At 37.5% G+C, this 16463-nt stretch overlaps 1 protein-coding gene across 6 annotated transcripts in view; it reads left to right on the plus strand.

Moving 5' to 3' along the window:
* KIF16B (kinesin family member 16B) overlaps window positions 1-16463 on the plus strand; it is a 142252-nt gene that overhangs the window by 24746 nt on the left and 101043 nt on the right. For all 6 annotated transcript variants that reach the window (XM_074864366.1, XM_074864367.1, XM_074864369.1 and 3 more), the window contains exons 5-12: window positions 2028-2125; window positions 2620-2729; window positions 3343-3485; window positions 4823-4991; window positions 5181-5312; window positions 8140-8315; window positions 10230-10295; window positions 14691-14750. In XM_074864366.1, coding sequence (XP_074720467.1) covers window positions 2028-2125; window positions 2620-2729; window positions 3343-3485; window positions 4823-4991; window positions 5181-5312; window positions 8140-8315; window positions 10230-10295; window positions 14691-14750 — 954 coding nt within the window. The remainder of the gene's footprint in view (window positions 1-2027; window positions 2126-2619; window positions 2730-3342; window positions 3486-4822; window positions 4992-5180; window positions 5313-8139; window positions 8316-10229; window positions 10296-14690; window positions 14751-16463) is intronic.

The raw sequence follows: 16463 nt of genomic DNA on the forward strand, positions 1-16463 counted from the left end.
TTAGGAAAGGCTGCTTCTCTGTTACCAAAGGCAACTGTCTCAAAAAGACCCTGATGAAGCTGCAAGTTTCTCCCTTTATCTAGGGGTTATCTTTTTTTTTTTTTTTAAACCAAGGTGCAGTCAGGTGAAGGGCTAGGTATGACAGAAGGAGAGAATAGATTATTATTTCAAAGAATGAAGCCTGATTTGAGAAGGAGAGAGGCTCTGATTAAGAGGAGGAAGCAGCTGGAAAAGGGTAAAATGGAGGGATAGAGTATGTTTTTTTTAAAAAAGAAAAAGAGACTGGATGATGAATTGGGAACTGTATCTGGGCAAAGGAAAGAGGAAGAGGAGCTCAGAGATGGCACCTGAAAGAAGATTGCTGGGACAGAGAATGCAGGGGGAAGCTGAAGAATGAGAACAGAGGGAACCACCATGGGAGCTGACTGGAGTGAGCTTGGGCGGAAAGGGTCAGATTTTATGTGGGGGACTGAGTAGAAGAGAAATCTTTGCCCATGGAACACTTGTCCTGCAGGGGCGTTCACTGTGTTTGTGTTTTCCTCCTGCCAGGTATCTGTAGAATCCCACCAGGCAAACTCTTGGGTGCCTGGAGTGCCTGGGCTATGCTCACGTTGGATGTTTGGTCTGGTTTGTCCTAATTTGTCTCCTACTTAATTACAAGGCCCCTAACTCTAAGCAAGAACATTTCTTGCCTCAGCGGTGCATAGAATTAGAATTAGTCCATTGCATCAAATCTCTTACGCATTTTTGGACTGGAGGCAAATTGTAGCTGACAGACTGTTTTGTAAGCGACTTCTGAGTTTGCAGCTCTGAGCCCAAAGCTCATTTGTATGTATATGTCCTCTCCTTTTATTCCTGGGAGCCACATTCACTCACTGCTGTCTTCCTGAAGTGGTGGGGAGGAGGTATGCCCAGCAGGTAGTTGGTCATCTACCTGATCAGACTCAGTGGGAAGGGGGCAGCAGGGAGCAAGCAGCCCCTTGTCAGCTGAGACCAGAGCTGCATGACATTCTCCTGCTCCTCTCTGCTGCTGGGGAAAACCCTGGCTTTGACTTACTGCCTTTGCTGCTTGGCTGGAAAAGGGTCTCCCTGGAGCCGTGGGAAGAGGAGAGCTGCACGCTAAGTCTCTGGATATCTCGGCGGTGTTAGCTGCTGCCTCGCAGTCTGACATGTGTCGGACGTCGGTGGTGGAGCAGCAGCCTGCCTGGGATGAGGCTCAATTCTCGAGTGCCAGCTTAACCGTGATGACATCCTGCTGCTGCTGGCTGCTGTGTTAGCTGAAGTGGCAAGGATCCTGTAAAGGATAGTTGCAGCCCTGCTAATAAACCACATAGTCTGTAGGGATCTGTGAGAAGGAATATGTTTCTTCAGTTTGCTTTATTAAACTGACAGAGTGCTTTTGTATATAAAAACTCTTTAACAGCAGAGTTGAGCATTTGGAAGTTAAATATCAAATATAATTTGGCTGCATTGTGGGATACAATGAATGTAGTTTTAATTTTGTTACTGCCTGCTAATTTATCCAGAGGACCTGCTGCATCTTTCAAGACAGGAAGGACTATGAGCTGGGGATTGGGGGTTTGAGAATGGCTCATGGATGCAAGTATATGGCTCTTGTCCCATTATCTGCAGATGTTGCCAAGTCCATAGTGAAATGAGATAGAAGTTGTTAGAAAAGATACTATTGAGATAAGGCAGTTTATACATTGCTCTGAGGAGCCAGTTTCTGCCTTAAACAGTTGGGATTATTCAAACTAAATGAGAGGTGCAAAATAAATCCCAGTAGCAAAGAACTGGAGCTAGTATATACATTCCAACACACACATGAGGATTAAAGTGGCAAGGTGACTGCAGTTAAATAAAGGGCAAGAGATTATTCACTGAAAAGTTTGGATTTTTCCCTTTTTTTCTGGATGTTGGAACTCTTAACTAGTGATCTTTGTTTTGTTTTTTTTGTTTTTTTTTTTCCCCAAAATATATTGTGCATGAGTATATAGCCTTGGAAATAAGAATTGTTGTTATTGCAGGGTGATGCAGGTTTAATACCTCGAATTTGTGAAGGATTATTCAGCAAAATAAGTGAAAAAACAAAGCGGAATGAGGCATCCTTTCGAACAGAAGTCAGGTACGTTTTGGTGCGTTAATAGTTTGCTGGTTATCAAACTTGTTTCAGTTAAAACAACCCTCTTTTCACTTTATCTCTGAGAAAAGTGTGTGGTTTTTCAAATAACTTTCCGTGCTTGACCTCAGTCCTGTAATTGATTTTTGTTGGCAGTCATAGTCAAAATACATGATACTTCTAGCTTCAATCTAACAACTGTGCATTTTGCTTTATTTAAATGATAGTGAAAATGCCTTTCTGCTGGACAGCATCTTCCTTCTTTTTACCGTTTATTTCAGGCTGACATTAGGGGATCTTGATCTTGCTAGTGTCTGCTTGCTTTCTGTTTGCTTCTCGCTTTTATGGCTTTTTTCCTTATGATACAAGTATGCTGTAGTCATTACTACCTTAAGCCAATTTTGGATCCATTTGCTTTTCCAGGCATCTTGCTTTCAAATACAGTGTTAACATGACTTTTCCTTGAACCAGTCAGTGGTTTTCTACTCTTTTTCTTTCAGTTATCTGGAAATTTATAACGAACGTGTGAGAGATCTTCTCAGACGGAAGTCATCAAAAACTAATAATTTACGAATACGAGAACATCCAAAAGAGGGACCATATGTTGAGGGTAAAAATGCTGTCAGTGTTTTGCACTGGATATTTTACTACCTTTATATATTCTAAAATGTCATGTCTAATTACATGGGGCATTTTTATCTTTTAAAATATAAATGATGATGGATGCAGTGCTTTCCTTTATATCAAAGCATTAAAGAATAGCCTCTCATTTTGTATCCTCACTTGCTTTCCTAGTTCTAAGATTATTATATGTATACAGTTTTTATCTGTAGATTTATAACACATTTTTAAATAAGAGATGCAATTGATTTTAAGAATTTGTTGAGTATAATTTATAGATCTTTAGTAGTTAGATGGAAAGTACCTATCAGGATCAGGTCTTAATCTGTCCTCTACCAGGGAAGGCTCATGTCTCTGGAGAGTTTATGCTTATGTTATTGCACTAAATACTTTAGCAAGATTGCGTGGTTTTTTTCTTAATTGACTGTAAATGTGCAAGTTCTCCATTTTTCACATGAGGCCTCAATCCTTAAGTGATAAACAAGTGTGACAATAAACACTAATTGCAGCAATACTTTGCAGTAGTGAGGGTAACTTGAATCTTTTTGTAAAGAAAATCTAGTGCATGTATGAGCATACTGTAACACTCTGCTTTTCTTTAGATTTGTCTAAACATTTGGTGCAAAATTATACTGATGTAGAGGAACTTATGGATGCAGGAAATATAAATAGAACAACGGCTGCAACTGGAATGAATGATGTCAGTAGCAGGTCGCATGCCATTTTCACGATCAACTTCACTCAGGTAACAAAACAAAACCCCCTGTCTTAATATGTGTTTACATTCCATAATTCATATGATAATTAAAAAATAATGTTGTCATAATGAGTATGTTGTTGTCTTGTGATAGGGGAAGTTTAAAAGTGTGAAAATACTGTTTTGAGAATTATCAGTAATGATAATCTTCAAAATTTACAGTGTAATGTGATTACTTAAAATGGTATTTAATAGATTTTGAGGAGATAATTATTGGGAGTTCAGGCTGAATAACAGTGACCAGTGCTGGCATGTTTGATGATGGTGCTGTGACAGGGGTGGGTGAGGGGCATGTTGTGTGAGACTTCAGCCAGAGCTGAACATGGGCTCCCTTTTACGCTCTGATGTTATCCAAGGTTTATGAAAAAAACCTGTTTCCATGGCCTAAATTGTATTGTGTGGAAATGTCTTCTGAGTATTTTCTTGTTGACTCTTCATCTGTTACTATTGGAAATCTCTTTATATTCCTTGATTTACTGATGGAATAATGGAGCGATTTAACACGTTTTCTCTGAGCATAGTGATCTTTTTGTTTATATATAGTAAACTCCTTTTCTAATGACTCCTGCTCTTCATTGTTGTTTTTGGGGAACTTTTTAGACAGTCCATGGATAACCTGCTGGGTGAAGAGAAGGTAGCATAGAGGTGGTTCGCTCTCCTGACAGAACTTTGCATGTCTCCCCCCAGAAAAACACACACACACACAAAATCCTGTGCACCAGCTGTTCACTAGTGATGAATGGCTCATTGCAAAGCTTTTGGAAGAGGATGAGAGTCAGGCAGCAAAAGGTTTTGTTCTACTTCATAAGTAGAAGGAAGTTTAAAACTGAGTTGATTTATACGAATTAAGATAAAAATTGGGAGGAAGCCTCAGTTAAAATCGTAGAGTAAAATTCAATTGCTACTTAGTTGAACTTGGAGGCAGGGGGAGAAATTGAGTGTGAATGTGTCTGTGTACTATAACTTGTTGAAAGCTAAATATAAATACAATATAAATGTTGAAAGCTTAATAAAACGAATGCAGCACGTGTTCACTGTGCATCATGTAAATACCAGTTCACAGTTGTCAGTGCATGTGCGTAAGTGGCTAGAAAGTTGCAAATGTTACAGTTTCAAGAAGCAACTACTTGTGTGGGAGTTAGGCAGCAATTCATGATCACATGCCTTTCTGTGGCACCTATAATACATCTGTCTTCTGAAGCTCTGCTATTGTAAACAAGTTAAATTCAACCAGGACATGGCAAAGGCCACTAAGTTGGATTCAGTAAAATTTCAGAATTTTGTAGTTTAACATACTTTTCTTTGTATTTTTTTTTCTTCTGTAGGCTAAATTTGATTCTGAAATGCCTTGTGAAACTGTTAGCAAAATTCATTTGGTAGACCTTGCTGGAAGTGAGAGAGCAGATGCCACCGGTGCCACAGGGGTTAGATTAAAGGAAGGAGGGAATATTAACAAATCTCTGGTTACTCTGGGAAATGTAATTTCTGCCTTAGGTAAGTCTCTGGTTTTTGTGCTTGTCTGTTTTGGGATTTTTTTTTAGTCATTAAATACCTTTTTGTTTATTTACTTACACTTCTGTTCATTTTTACTTTGATAAATAGTGGCCTAACGCATACTGTTTTTGAAAATGAATGAAAATACATAATTGCCTTTTTTTTTTGTTTTTTATCTCCACATAACAGCTGATTTATCTCAGGATGCAACAAATCCTCTTTCAAAGAAGAAACAAGTATTTGTGCCTTACAGGGATTCTGTGTTGACTTGGCTGTTAAAAGATAGCCTAGGAGGAAACTCTAAAACTATAATGATTGCCAGTAAGTGCTTTCAAATTACTTTTTTTACATCCTGAACAGTTCTTGCTTAATAGGAGTGGCTGTAAATATTTAAATTCCAGATGCTTTGTTAAGGCAGAAAGTTGTTTACACATATTAATGATTTCTTTCTTTCTGAGATTTCTAGTAACACTCTGCCTTTACCTACACTCTGCAGAACATCTAGCAGAACTATATAGGGTCTCATTGTATGTATGGGGACAGTCTAGTTGTTTAGTAATGTCATGAACAGTAGCAGATATGCCTCCCAAATTCAAGAGCTTCATTTTCATTTGCAGATTATCTATTTGAGTGCATATAGCACTGGCTGAGTACTTGGTCACAAGTGTAACAAGGTATTCAGATCCTGGCGGTACAGTCGTTAGACATATGTTTGCATAAGTAAGGATCATCCAAATGTATGTGCCTAACTGCTTGCATTTGCTCTGACATCTACCTAACTGCTGTGCTGCTTTGACACGTGCAGTGTAGTGTTTAGCTAATCTGACCAGTTAAACTTCGAGTAATAGTTCCTGTTTATTCTTGAGGTTCATTTGTATTCCAGACAGCTCTGTTACTCATGGTGAATGCAAATGCTCTAACCTGGATCTAGATAAGATCTTTTCTCCCGTTACACCTCTCCTCCTGAGGTTGCAGACTTTGATCTCCAGTAAAAAACCAAAATTCCAGCTTTGTGCACTAGTCAATATTGATGTGTGAATCAGTTTGCTTTTCCAAAACTGTGTTGTCTTTTGTTGCATTAGTAGCACAAACAACCTGGTCTCTTTTGACATTCAGTGGGTAGGATTTTCATTTAACCTACTTCTTGAATGCACACAGTGTTTTAACTTTTTTTTGTCTAAATATAATTATTTATGATCAGTCATCTTGCAAACTTCTCTTACGGTTTTCTTTTTACCTATAGGAAGCTCTGTAAGGTTCACTTGGCTTAAAAACCTACCTGTGACACATATATTGCAGGTTTTTCAACAAATTGGAATGGGAATTCCATTACCAATAAAAGCAAGTGAAGCTGGGAGGATGTTTAAGGGGAGGGAAGGATTTTGGATGTTGGAGGTGTAAAGTGTGAAGAGAAGAGCAGCTCTAAAATTTTTCTCCCTCTTTCCTGCTCAAATGGAATGCAGTCTAACTGATGCAGTCCTCTCCTGGGAATGGTGGGAGAGCAGAATCGAGGGAATCAAATTGATTGGATCAAATTATTTTTCTTCGGTCGCTTTGTTACAGTCAAATTCTCTGGATAGCAGTTCCTTTGTTGCATGATTTTGGGGGTGTTATTGGAATCCATGTCACTTTCTTTCCTGAGTCTGATCCATAGTAGTACCTAAAGAGGATCTTGGCCCAGACTCGGCTTTGTTTTTCTGTCTAAGTAACACTCTGCTGGCATCTTTCTTCTTGATGCTTCTTTCAGTTATATGGTTGAGTAGCTTGGGTTTTTTGTTTGGTTGGTTGTGTTTTTTGACAGAGGGATTGGGAGGAGAAGTTTTAGAAACACAGTGAGCTTTCAGTGCTTGTACTAATGATTACAGTGCCCAGCTGCTTTTTCAACTACCTCCTCATCTATTAACGACGCTTCTGCTAGGCAGAGCCCTGATGGTTGATCTTTTCTCCAACAGTAACTACTGGTAATGTGGCTGAATTGCCTAACAGAGCCTGACAAGCTGTCTGGTAATGTTTGGTCTGCCTTTTCTGTAACTAAACACAAAAAAAGCAGGAAGATCATCTCAAATTGTAGGAAAGGCTCTTATAAAAATACATCCAATTCTGATTTGTCATGTTTCTGTAACGTATTGTAACATCTTTCTGGAGAGAGAATAATTGAGTAGTGGAGAGGAGACAGTAGATAAAGTAAGGAAGTGATAGTGTGAGCTAGGAGAAGTATAGTCTGTTGCCAAGTGCATCTCCCCTAATTCAGGGAGTCTCTACCACAAAAAGGATATTTATTACTGTTGAGAGAACAAGGAAGGGCAGAATATTTTGGTTACTCGATTATTTTTTTCAGATGTTTTAATTGTCTGAGTCTTTGGGTCTCTTGTTCAGTTTGATTATTAAGTTTTCTGGTCATCATTTCTGCTTGGTGCTCTCTTCTGTGTTTTTGCTCATCTATTTGGATGCAGTGGTTATCTTTTTAACTGGGAATATTTTGTATATTGTTAGAAAAATTAAGTGAAGGATATCATTAGCATTTTCATTTAAACTCCATTGTTTTTCCTGGTTAAGTTGCCTGTAAAACTAATACTGTTTTCTCTTGATGCATCAGATAGGTAACAGTTCTGCATGCTGCCAGATGCTTGCAGCTCTGCAGAACAGTAGGTTGGTAAATTATAGAAGCTCTTCTCTTGTTTTGTTTTCATGTCTGCTTTTTGTTTGAATGCTGTTTAATTTCCCTTCAAAGCTTGTATTGAGCCTACTGTGTTTTAACCTGAAATGACTTTTCCATTTAGTGATTACATTGATACTTACAAAATGCTCACTGTTTTTCCCAGTTCTTGTAAAAAATTTGCAAGTGTCTAAAGTATTCATATAGGACGTTTGTGCTTGCCAGAAAAATGTGTTAAGTAGAGTGACAGCAAGATTTCTTTACAATGCTTGATTGTTGGACCTGATTATTCTAATACAGTGTTTACTTAAGCAAAGTTGTAGTGACATGAAAGCAGTGGAGCTGGGTGAAGAATTGGATCAAATTGTAGCCATACTGGTTAATCATATATTTCTGTCTACATTAAGTTTATCTGACTTCTAAAATATAAACTAGCTTTACTAAATGAAACATATGGTGCTGGATAAACTGTTTCTGATTTTATCTCCTTAGCTATTTCACCTGCTGATGTCAATTATGGAGAAACTTTAAGTACACTTCGCTATGCAAATAGAGCCAAAAACATCATCAACAAGCCTACTATTAATGAGGATCCTAACGTCAAACTGATCCGTGAGCTGAGAGCTGAAATAGCCCGATTAAAAGCCCTGCTTGCTCAAGGGAATCAGGTTAGCTTTACTTGAAATTTATGTGTAATTTTCCTTGAGTTATAACATCTATTTCTAGAATGTAATGAGATAATTATCTTTCATTATATTGATTTGAGTAAACAAGCTCTATGAGGCTATGAATGAATATTATTTTCCTGATTGAATCAGTTTCCATATGGCCAGTAGATTACCTCTTTTAACATAAGGGGGGAAAAATTGTCATCCCAAAGCTTTTAGCTTTCTCTTAATATAATCAGAGCTTGATTGCAGTGTGCTGTGGAACAGATAGTCACCACAGCATGAGGAGGCTGAGCAGTAACATGTTTCCTGGGTCTAGCCTGATGGACTGAAGAGGTACTTTATCTAGTATCTTAAAAGAACTAGAAGATATAAAATACTGTAGTTGTGTAAATATAAAAATATAGGAGTATGAATGGGTTTGAACAATACATTTTATTTGTGTTTGACTGCACAGTACATTAGAAAGCGTGTAACCTGCTAAATATATAGAAGTATTTTCAGTGGTGATATAGGAAAAGGTGTCATGCTTATGCTTCCCTTTTACATGATTCTCTTTCTTGTTCTTCTATCAGTATTAGCCACTATAAACATTTGCTCTACAACCTCAGTTAGGCTGATTTTCTCTTCTATTTCCAGGATGGTGAAACCAAACTAACAATAAGAAATATGCAATTGGCTCAGGCCAGTCGTCTCTTCTAAATAATGTCACTTGAGACTGCTAGATTTCATATTTGAGTGAATATGATTTGGAGGTATCCGAAATGATACCTCAGATTTATTTCTAGAACTATGTAATTTTAGTTTAGATGGGCTGTGCAGTGTGAAATGACAGTTCAGCATAGACTTTCAACAGAAGGCTAGTACTTCAGATAGATTTCATGCTATAAAACATTTGCTCAAAAAGGGGATGGGACCACAGTTGGAAGCAGCAATAGGTATTGTAGATGACTGGAGAGCTCTGCTTTGTTACAAACAATTAGAAAACTATTTATGGGGTTGAATTACTCTATTATACTTGTGTTTCTCCCCCATTCTTTAGGAGGGGAAAATTAATTTATTTTCAAAATATGGTTTGATTTAGAGTTGGCAAAGTAAATGTAGCTTGGACCCCTTTGAAGATCTAATGCTTTGACCTAATTCCAAGCTGTAAAACAGTGGATATCACAAAATAAATCTGGTTCAGTTGTAGGATGTGATAGATGGCTGTGTGGGAGACAACAGAGAACTTGCTCAAGTTAATTGAATTTGTGATGGTTGGTAAAACAGCAGGTGGTGTTATGTATGCACTGTAGAATATAAATCTCTGTATAATTTCTTTTGTGGTTTTCCTTTATATTCCCAGAATACTGTATTGCAAGTGGTTCTGTACATCACTGAAGATACTGGTTACCAAAATGTAGAGCTGTATTCAGTGTAGGAGGTCTCATAACAATGAGTATTGCTTGTGTGTGTGCGTGTTGTATAGTAGTTTTCTAAGGCCAGCTACCTTAATATATATTTATTAAAGATAAGCAATATACATATGTGTTATAGCAAAATGGTTTACTACTGATGCATAGTAAATTTTCATGTTTCACAGAAATATGTAGATAGATATATCAGGAATTACCTGTTACAATATTGTGTCTGGTTTCAGTGTCTGCATGTGTGTGACCATGTGTTCTATGTAGTGAATAAAAACAGTATTCTGAAACCAATGACTTGTGTGTGAAATACTTGTTTTGACAAGATTTTGGATATTCAGTTTACAGTATTTCAAGGTAAAATGATGTATATTGGAGTTTAAAATACTTCATCCTAAATAATCAGAAAGTTGAACGATTGCATTTCTTTCATTTGATCCTGTCAGAAATTGTTACTTTTTTCTTCCTTTTTTTTTTACTTGATGATGTTTACTTTTTACTGTTTTAGATCGCACTCTTGGATTCTCCAACAGCTTTAAGCATGGAAGAAAAGCTTCAGCAGAATGAAGCAAGGGTGAGTTATAATTTCATAAAACAGTTTTCAAACAAAAAAAAAGTAAAAGGAGGTTTGGATGTAAGAGTGTTGGTAATTTTCAGGATTTTTTATTTATACACAACTAAATTTTCTCCCACCAAACAGCAATTGTCTTGGTGCTTTTTTTAAAAAAAAGTTCACGATGCGTGAACTTTGTTATCCTACTAATGTAAGATAACGTTATAAATAAGAACAAAGTATTTCTTTGATATTTATGTAACAGTTCTATTTAATGAAAATATTTGTTCCCAGGCCAACTTGCCTTACTAAAAAAAGTATGTTTGTAAATAAAATAGAGAGGGGAAAACTGTTAAATCAGAGTAATCAGTAACCAGTAATCACAGTAACAAAGCATTCAGTGTGTAGAAAATACAGTAAAAGATTTATGGGGAAAATGGGCACCTCTTTTATGTTTTGAAGTAATCAATAACTCGTGGGGTAGGTTTTCAGAAAATTTCATCTTTAAATCTGGTATGTTCAAATATGTTCAGTGCCTTATTAGGCTGTCTTTTTTTGGGGAGGATCTAAGATCTAGGTGTACTTCATAGTATGCCTCACACCAAGTTATTTTAATAATCCAGCCTATTATAGAGGCTGGGAAAAATTCCCAGACAGTTCAGATATACTCATAGGGTCCTAAAGAATATAGATACAATGGTACTCTCATTTCTCTAATTTTCAATCTTTCATTCTTGATTCTATCATTCTATGTTAATTCTTTTCTATATACTTGTCTGTTTTTAAAGCTACTGCAAATGGTTTTAAAAAAATAGTATTATTCAGACTTTGGAAAAGAAGAAAGGAAAGTATTTGGAATCATTCACCTACATGGCAGCAAATAATTAGTTCTGAAAATTGGCAACAAGATGCCAATCACATGTAGATATGATGCCTTTAAAAATAGGGATTTCTTAGCTGGTTTAAATTGTAAGGTTTACATGGGTGCTGCTTATACCTTTACAATTAGAGAATGAATGCATTGCTTTGAGAATCCTGTTTTGACCAAAGTAATTGGTACGGTATCTGTCTGCGCTTTTCAGGATTCTCATTGGTAATACCCAATTTAAAGACATGTTGAAATAATTCTCAGTGAAATGACATTTTAAAAATAAACTTCATGACAAAAATGGATGAAATATGTGTATTAGTATGAACCATAGCTGCAAAGTAGACTCCAGGCTTCTCTGGAAGCCAATTTTCTGCTGGGAATGCATTTTACAAGTCTGTAGTATATGCAGGAATCCTTACTGTGTTGTATTCAATAATTAAAGTAGGACTTGTATAACCGTAGTATGAACCTTCAGTTGCAAATTATTTTTTTTTCGTATTCATACTAGGTTTTAAAAAGTTTTTAGCTGAATCAGAGATGAATGATAATATTGTTAGTACATGTAGCATGCTTTTATTTGTGTGCACAAATGAAAGACTTTTATCTAAGAGTACTGAGTAGTATAAACTGCTGACTATATGCTAATTAAAAGTATGTTATTCATGCTCTGACAGTAATCACTGCTTGTCCTGCTCAGAAGGGTTGGCCCTTCTGTGTGGGGAGTATATCGAGCATATTTTATTATCTTTTGTCAGCCTCATTAGAAGGTTATGTGATTACTATTCATGATAATTACAATAGACATAATTACTAAAAACTCTTAGTAGATATTGCAGTGGTTATAGCTTTTTTTATAATTGAATGAGTGCAATAATTAATTTGTTTATACAGATCTAAAGACTTTATCACCATATTTAAATTATCTGACAAATATATGGTGACTTTCTTTAATGAGTTGATTTGTCCTTATATAAGAACAATTTTTAAATTGTTTCTGAGCAATAAAAATTGTTCTGGTATGGTGGATAGACTTATGATAGATCTGCTTCATGTTTTTCTTTAATCTTTTAAATTTTTTTGTTGTTTAACATTCCAGTTAGCAGCACTAGGAATGGTAATAATGCACTGAAAAATGTGCTTACTTTTCTTTGTTGAGATCTTGAGATACAGGCAGAGATGACAGAAGTTTCTTTAGTTCTTATTGATTAATTTGCAGCTGATCTGCAAAGATAACTAGGAAAGTAGGCCATAGGCGGAAAATGTGGAGATGTTTGAAGGAACTGCGTTGAAGATTTTTTTTTTTTCTACAGTGGTTTTATTTGTAAAATAATAAAGGGATGTTGCTGGATTTTTTTTCCCCAGCTCTTCTGCAGATGAAGTGATTTCAAATAATAAAAGTTTGTGTATGTTTTTAAAAGTCTACGTATTTCATTCCTGTACAGAAATCTGGTGCTTCAAAAAAACAAAGTGCGTGTGTGTGTGTGTGTATATATATATATTATTATTTACTGTGATTATGATTCCAAGTCAGCCAGAGCTTTGAGGTGGATCTGCTTGAAGCACCCTGTATGCACTGCTTTCTAAAAAGTGTGAAGGCTCTGAAATGAAAAGAACCTTTACTGATATGGAAGCTGTGAAAGTTAACTAGTGAGATGGACAACTGGATGAGTAGGGAAGGCAGGACAAAACCTAAGCATTCTATCAGTCTGACCTCCATGCTGGGGAAGGTTATGGAACAGATCATCTTGAGTGCCATCATGTGGCACATACGGGACAACCAGGTGATCAGGCCCAGTCAGCATGGGTTTATGAAAGACAGGTCCTGTTTGACCAACCTGATCTCCTTCTATGACAAGGTGACCCCCTTAGTGGATGAGGGAAAGGCTGTGGATGTTGTTTACCTGGACTTTAGTAAAGCCTTTGATGCTGTTTCCTACAGCATTCTCCTGGAGAAACTGGCTGCTCATGGCTTGGATAGGTGTACCCTTTGCTGGCGAAAAAACTGGCCCAAAGAGTTCTGGTGAATGGAGTTAAAACCAGTTGGTAGCCGGTCACAAGTGGTGTTCCCCAGGGCTCAGTACCAGCGCCAGTTCTGTTTAATATCTTTTTCAATGATCTGGATTGAGTGCATCCTCAGTAAGTTTGCAGATGACAGCAATCTGGGCGGGAGTGTGGATCTGCTGGGGGGTAGGAAGGCTCTACAGATTGATCTGGAGAGGTTGATCGATGGGCTGAGGCCTATTGTATGAGGTTCAACAAGGCTCAGTGCTGGGTTCTACACTTGGGTCACAACAACTCCCTGCAGCACTACAGGCTTGGGAAAGAGTGGCTGGAAAGCTGTGTGGTGGGAAAGGACCTGGAGGTGTTGATCAATAGCCAGCTGAATATGAGCTGGCAGTGCGCCCAGGTTTCCAAGAAGGCCAGAAGCATCCTGGCTTGTATCAGAAATAGTGTGGCCAGCAGGACCAGGGAAGTGATCGTCCCCCTGTACTCAGCACTGGTGAGGCTGCACCTCAAATACTGTGTTCAGTGTTGGGCCCCTCACTACAAGAAAGACATTGAGGTGCTGGAGTGTGTCCAGAGAAGAGCAGCGAATCTGATGAAGGATCTGGAGAACAAGTCCTGTGAGGGAACTGGGGGTGTTAAGCCTGGAGAAAAGAAGACTCAGGGGAGACCTATTACTCTCTACAACTACCTGAAAGGAGGTTGTAGTGAGGTGGGTGTTGGTCTCTTTTCCCATGTAACAAGTGATATGACAAGAGATGGCCTCAAGTTGTGCCAGGGGAGGTTTAGACTGGATATAAGGAAAAATTTCTTCACCAAAAGGATTATCAAGCACTGGACAGGCTGTCCAGGGAAGTGGTGGAGTCACCATCCCTGGAGGAATTTAAGGGATGTGGTTTAGTGGTGGACTTGGCAGTGTCAGGTTAACAGTTGGACCTGATGATTTCAGAGATGTTTTCCAACCTGAATGATTCTATGATTCTATTCCCAGCGCCCTCGCTGTCTGTATTGCCTTTGCAAGCAGCTTCTCACTTCTGTGCTGGTTTCAACCAAGTGTGTGATTTCTAAGTTGCAGCAAGCTTTGCTATGATTCTCTCCTGAAGGCTGCCTGTCTGCTGCTTCCTCTGCATGCCATCCTCTGGAGGGTATTTTAGCTTAAACATGCCTACCTGCGTGCGGGAGGAAAGGAGCTGTCATCTAGTTACAACTAAGGGATCAATCTGTGGCAGTAGACTTTGTAGGACTGATGAAGCACTTTAGGGAATAATTCCCTATCTTTGAAAATGCCTGCCATTATTTGAAGGCAATATCCCTGTCCTTTGTTTCATTTTATACTATAAATAAGAATTTTGTGATTTTCCTTTTTGAGAGAGAAATGATATAGGTAATGGCCACTTACTGCAGGAGCAACAGTGCCATTCTAATGTTTAAGTATTAAACATCACAAGGAATTTCACAAATATTTAGTATTTCTCTGAGAATGCATTATCAAGGACTTTGGAAAAAATCACATCTCTTTTAATATTTGTTTTCTTTTATAGGTACAAGAACTGACCAAAGAATGGACAAACAAGTGGAATGAAACTCAAGATATTCTGAAAGTAAGGCAAATAAATAAATTTTCAACCTGGCATTTGAACTAGCCTTAGTGTTTCATTAAAAAAAAAAGGTTCTGTTCTAAGTCACCTTCTTTGTTTTTTAATAACACAAAATTTTCTCAGTCTTGTTTTAGCTTATTCCAAAGAATTAGTTTTTGAGGGCTTTTAGGAGTAAATATGCAGACACAGTGGTATTTTTGAATAAGATTTTAAGTAATATTAATAAGTTAGCACAACTCTTTCCTTCATCATAGTGACCTCATAGTGCAAAACAGCTTCTCTCTAACAAATCTTTAAATTACTGAATGTTTTATGAGTTGCAAATGAAGAAAAGCTGAGGCAGGGGCAGGTGGATCCCTCATCCTCTTGGTATTTGTGTTGTATCAACAAGACCTGTGAATAACCACCTTTTACGTTACATTGTGTATCTCAGTGAATGCGGTGTGTAGTGGATACAGATTTTTGCATTGGCCTTCAGATTCACGTTGCAGTCAGAAATGGCTTGTAAACTTGAAAAACAACTTTTGATGGGATTTCTGCAGTTGAAGTCTCCCCGAGTAGGTCCTCATCAAACCAAATAGATGCATCTGAGCTAAACATGCTCTGGAGTCCCAAGCACGGGAATTTTTGCAACCGGTTCACATAAGCTGTCCTGAGTTGCACTCTTCATATGGCTCCAGACAACTTCTGGGGCAGGTAAATCCACACAGTGCTCTCTTGCGGCTTGTAGATTTAGTACAGATCTAAGAGGGCAACTTGGTCATTTCCATACTGTGTTTTTTGCATGATGTAGACAGACTTTTGTGTTCTCTGCATGTATCTTTGTTTTCCTGCTGTCCAGTTGTACTGGTAAAATTTTATATTGGCATTTGGCTCATGATTAAGGTGATAGTCTGAGGTGATATTTTAATGGGCCACTTTAGGATTCCATACACACGTACAAGCTCACATGTGCACGTGCACACACACACAGAGGTGTAATTCCTACAATTTCTTTTCCATAACATAGACTAACATTTTTTTGGCCAAATGTTTTAACTATTCTGTTAAATAAAAATTTTGATAACAAAACTTAAGTTTTCATGACTTGCTGTATATGCTGAACATGAACTCATTTGGAGTGCAATTTGAGCAAGCATTTAGAAGTAATTTTTTAATTCCCCTTATCACTGATCTGAAACTTGAATTTTTGTAGTTGATTTTTTGCTGTGTATTACTTTTTGATTTCTTTATTTTTTTTTTAAGTTCACCACCATGTCTTTTATCTGACTTCCAAATAAGTTGAATGGCTCCATGCTTAAAAATAAAAATAAAGCACAAATAGCGTAGAGAACAGAGCAGTGTTGGTAACTGCCTAGCAGATGGCGTGACAGAATGGACTGTTTAATGTCTGTCTAGATACTGAACTGGGAATTACCATTTGTATTTTCCTCAGAGATGTTTTAGGTCCAATTTTATGTTATTTCTGTGTTATTTTGAAGCATCTATATGTACACGGAACTTTATTAATCCTCTCTTTACTCACGTCTGGATTGGGGAGTTCATTGTCACATGAAGAATTTGTGAATTTTGGTCAGTTGTGAGAACGAACATGATATAGCATGTAGGAAGTTTTTAAAGCTTTATGTTGGAAAGCACTGATTTCTTGTACAGAAATTAGAGAATTGTAGGAGGTGTTAACTGAACAATTCATATAAACAAAGGAAAGCTGCATTT

The sequence above is a fragment of the Strix uralensis genome, chromosome 3 (assembly GCF_047716275.1).
Source record: "Strix uralensis isolate ZFMK-TIS-50842 chromosome 3, bStrUra1, whole genome shotgun sequence".
NCBI lineage: Eukaryota > Metazoa > Chordata > Aves > Strigiformes > Strigidae > Strix > Strix uralensis.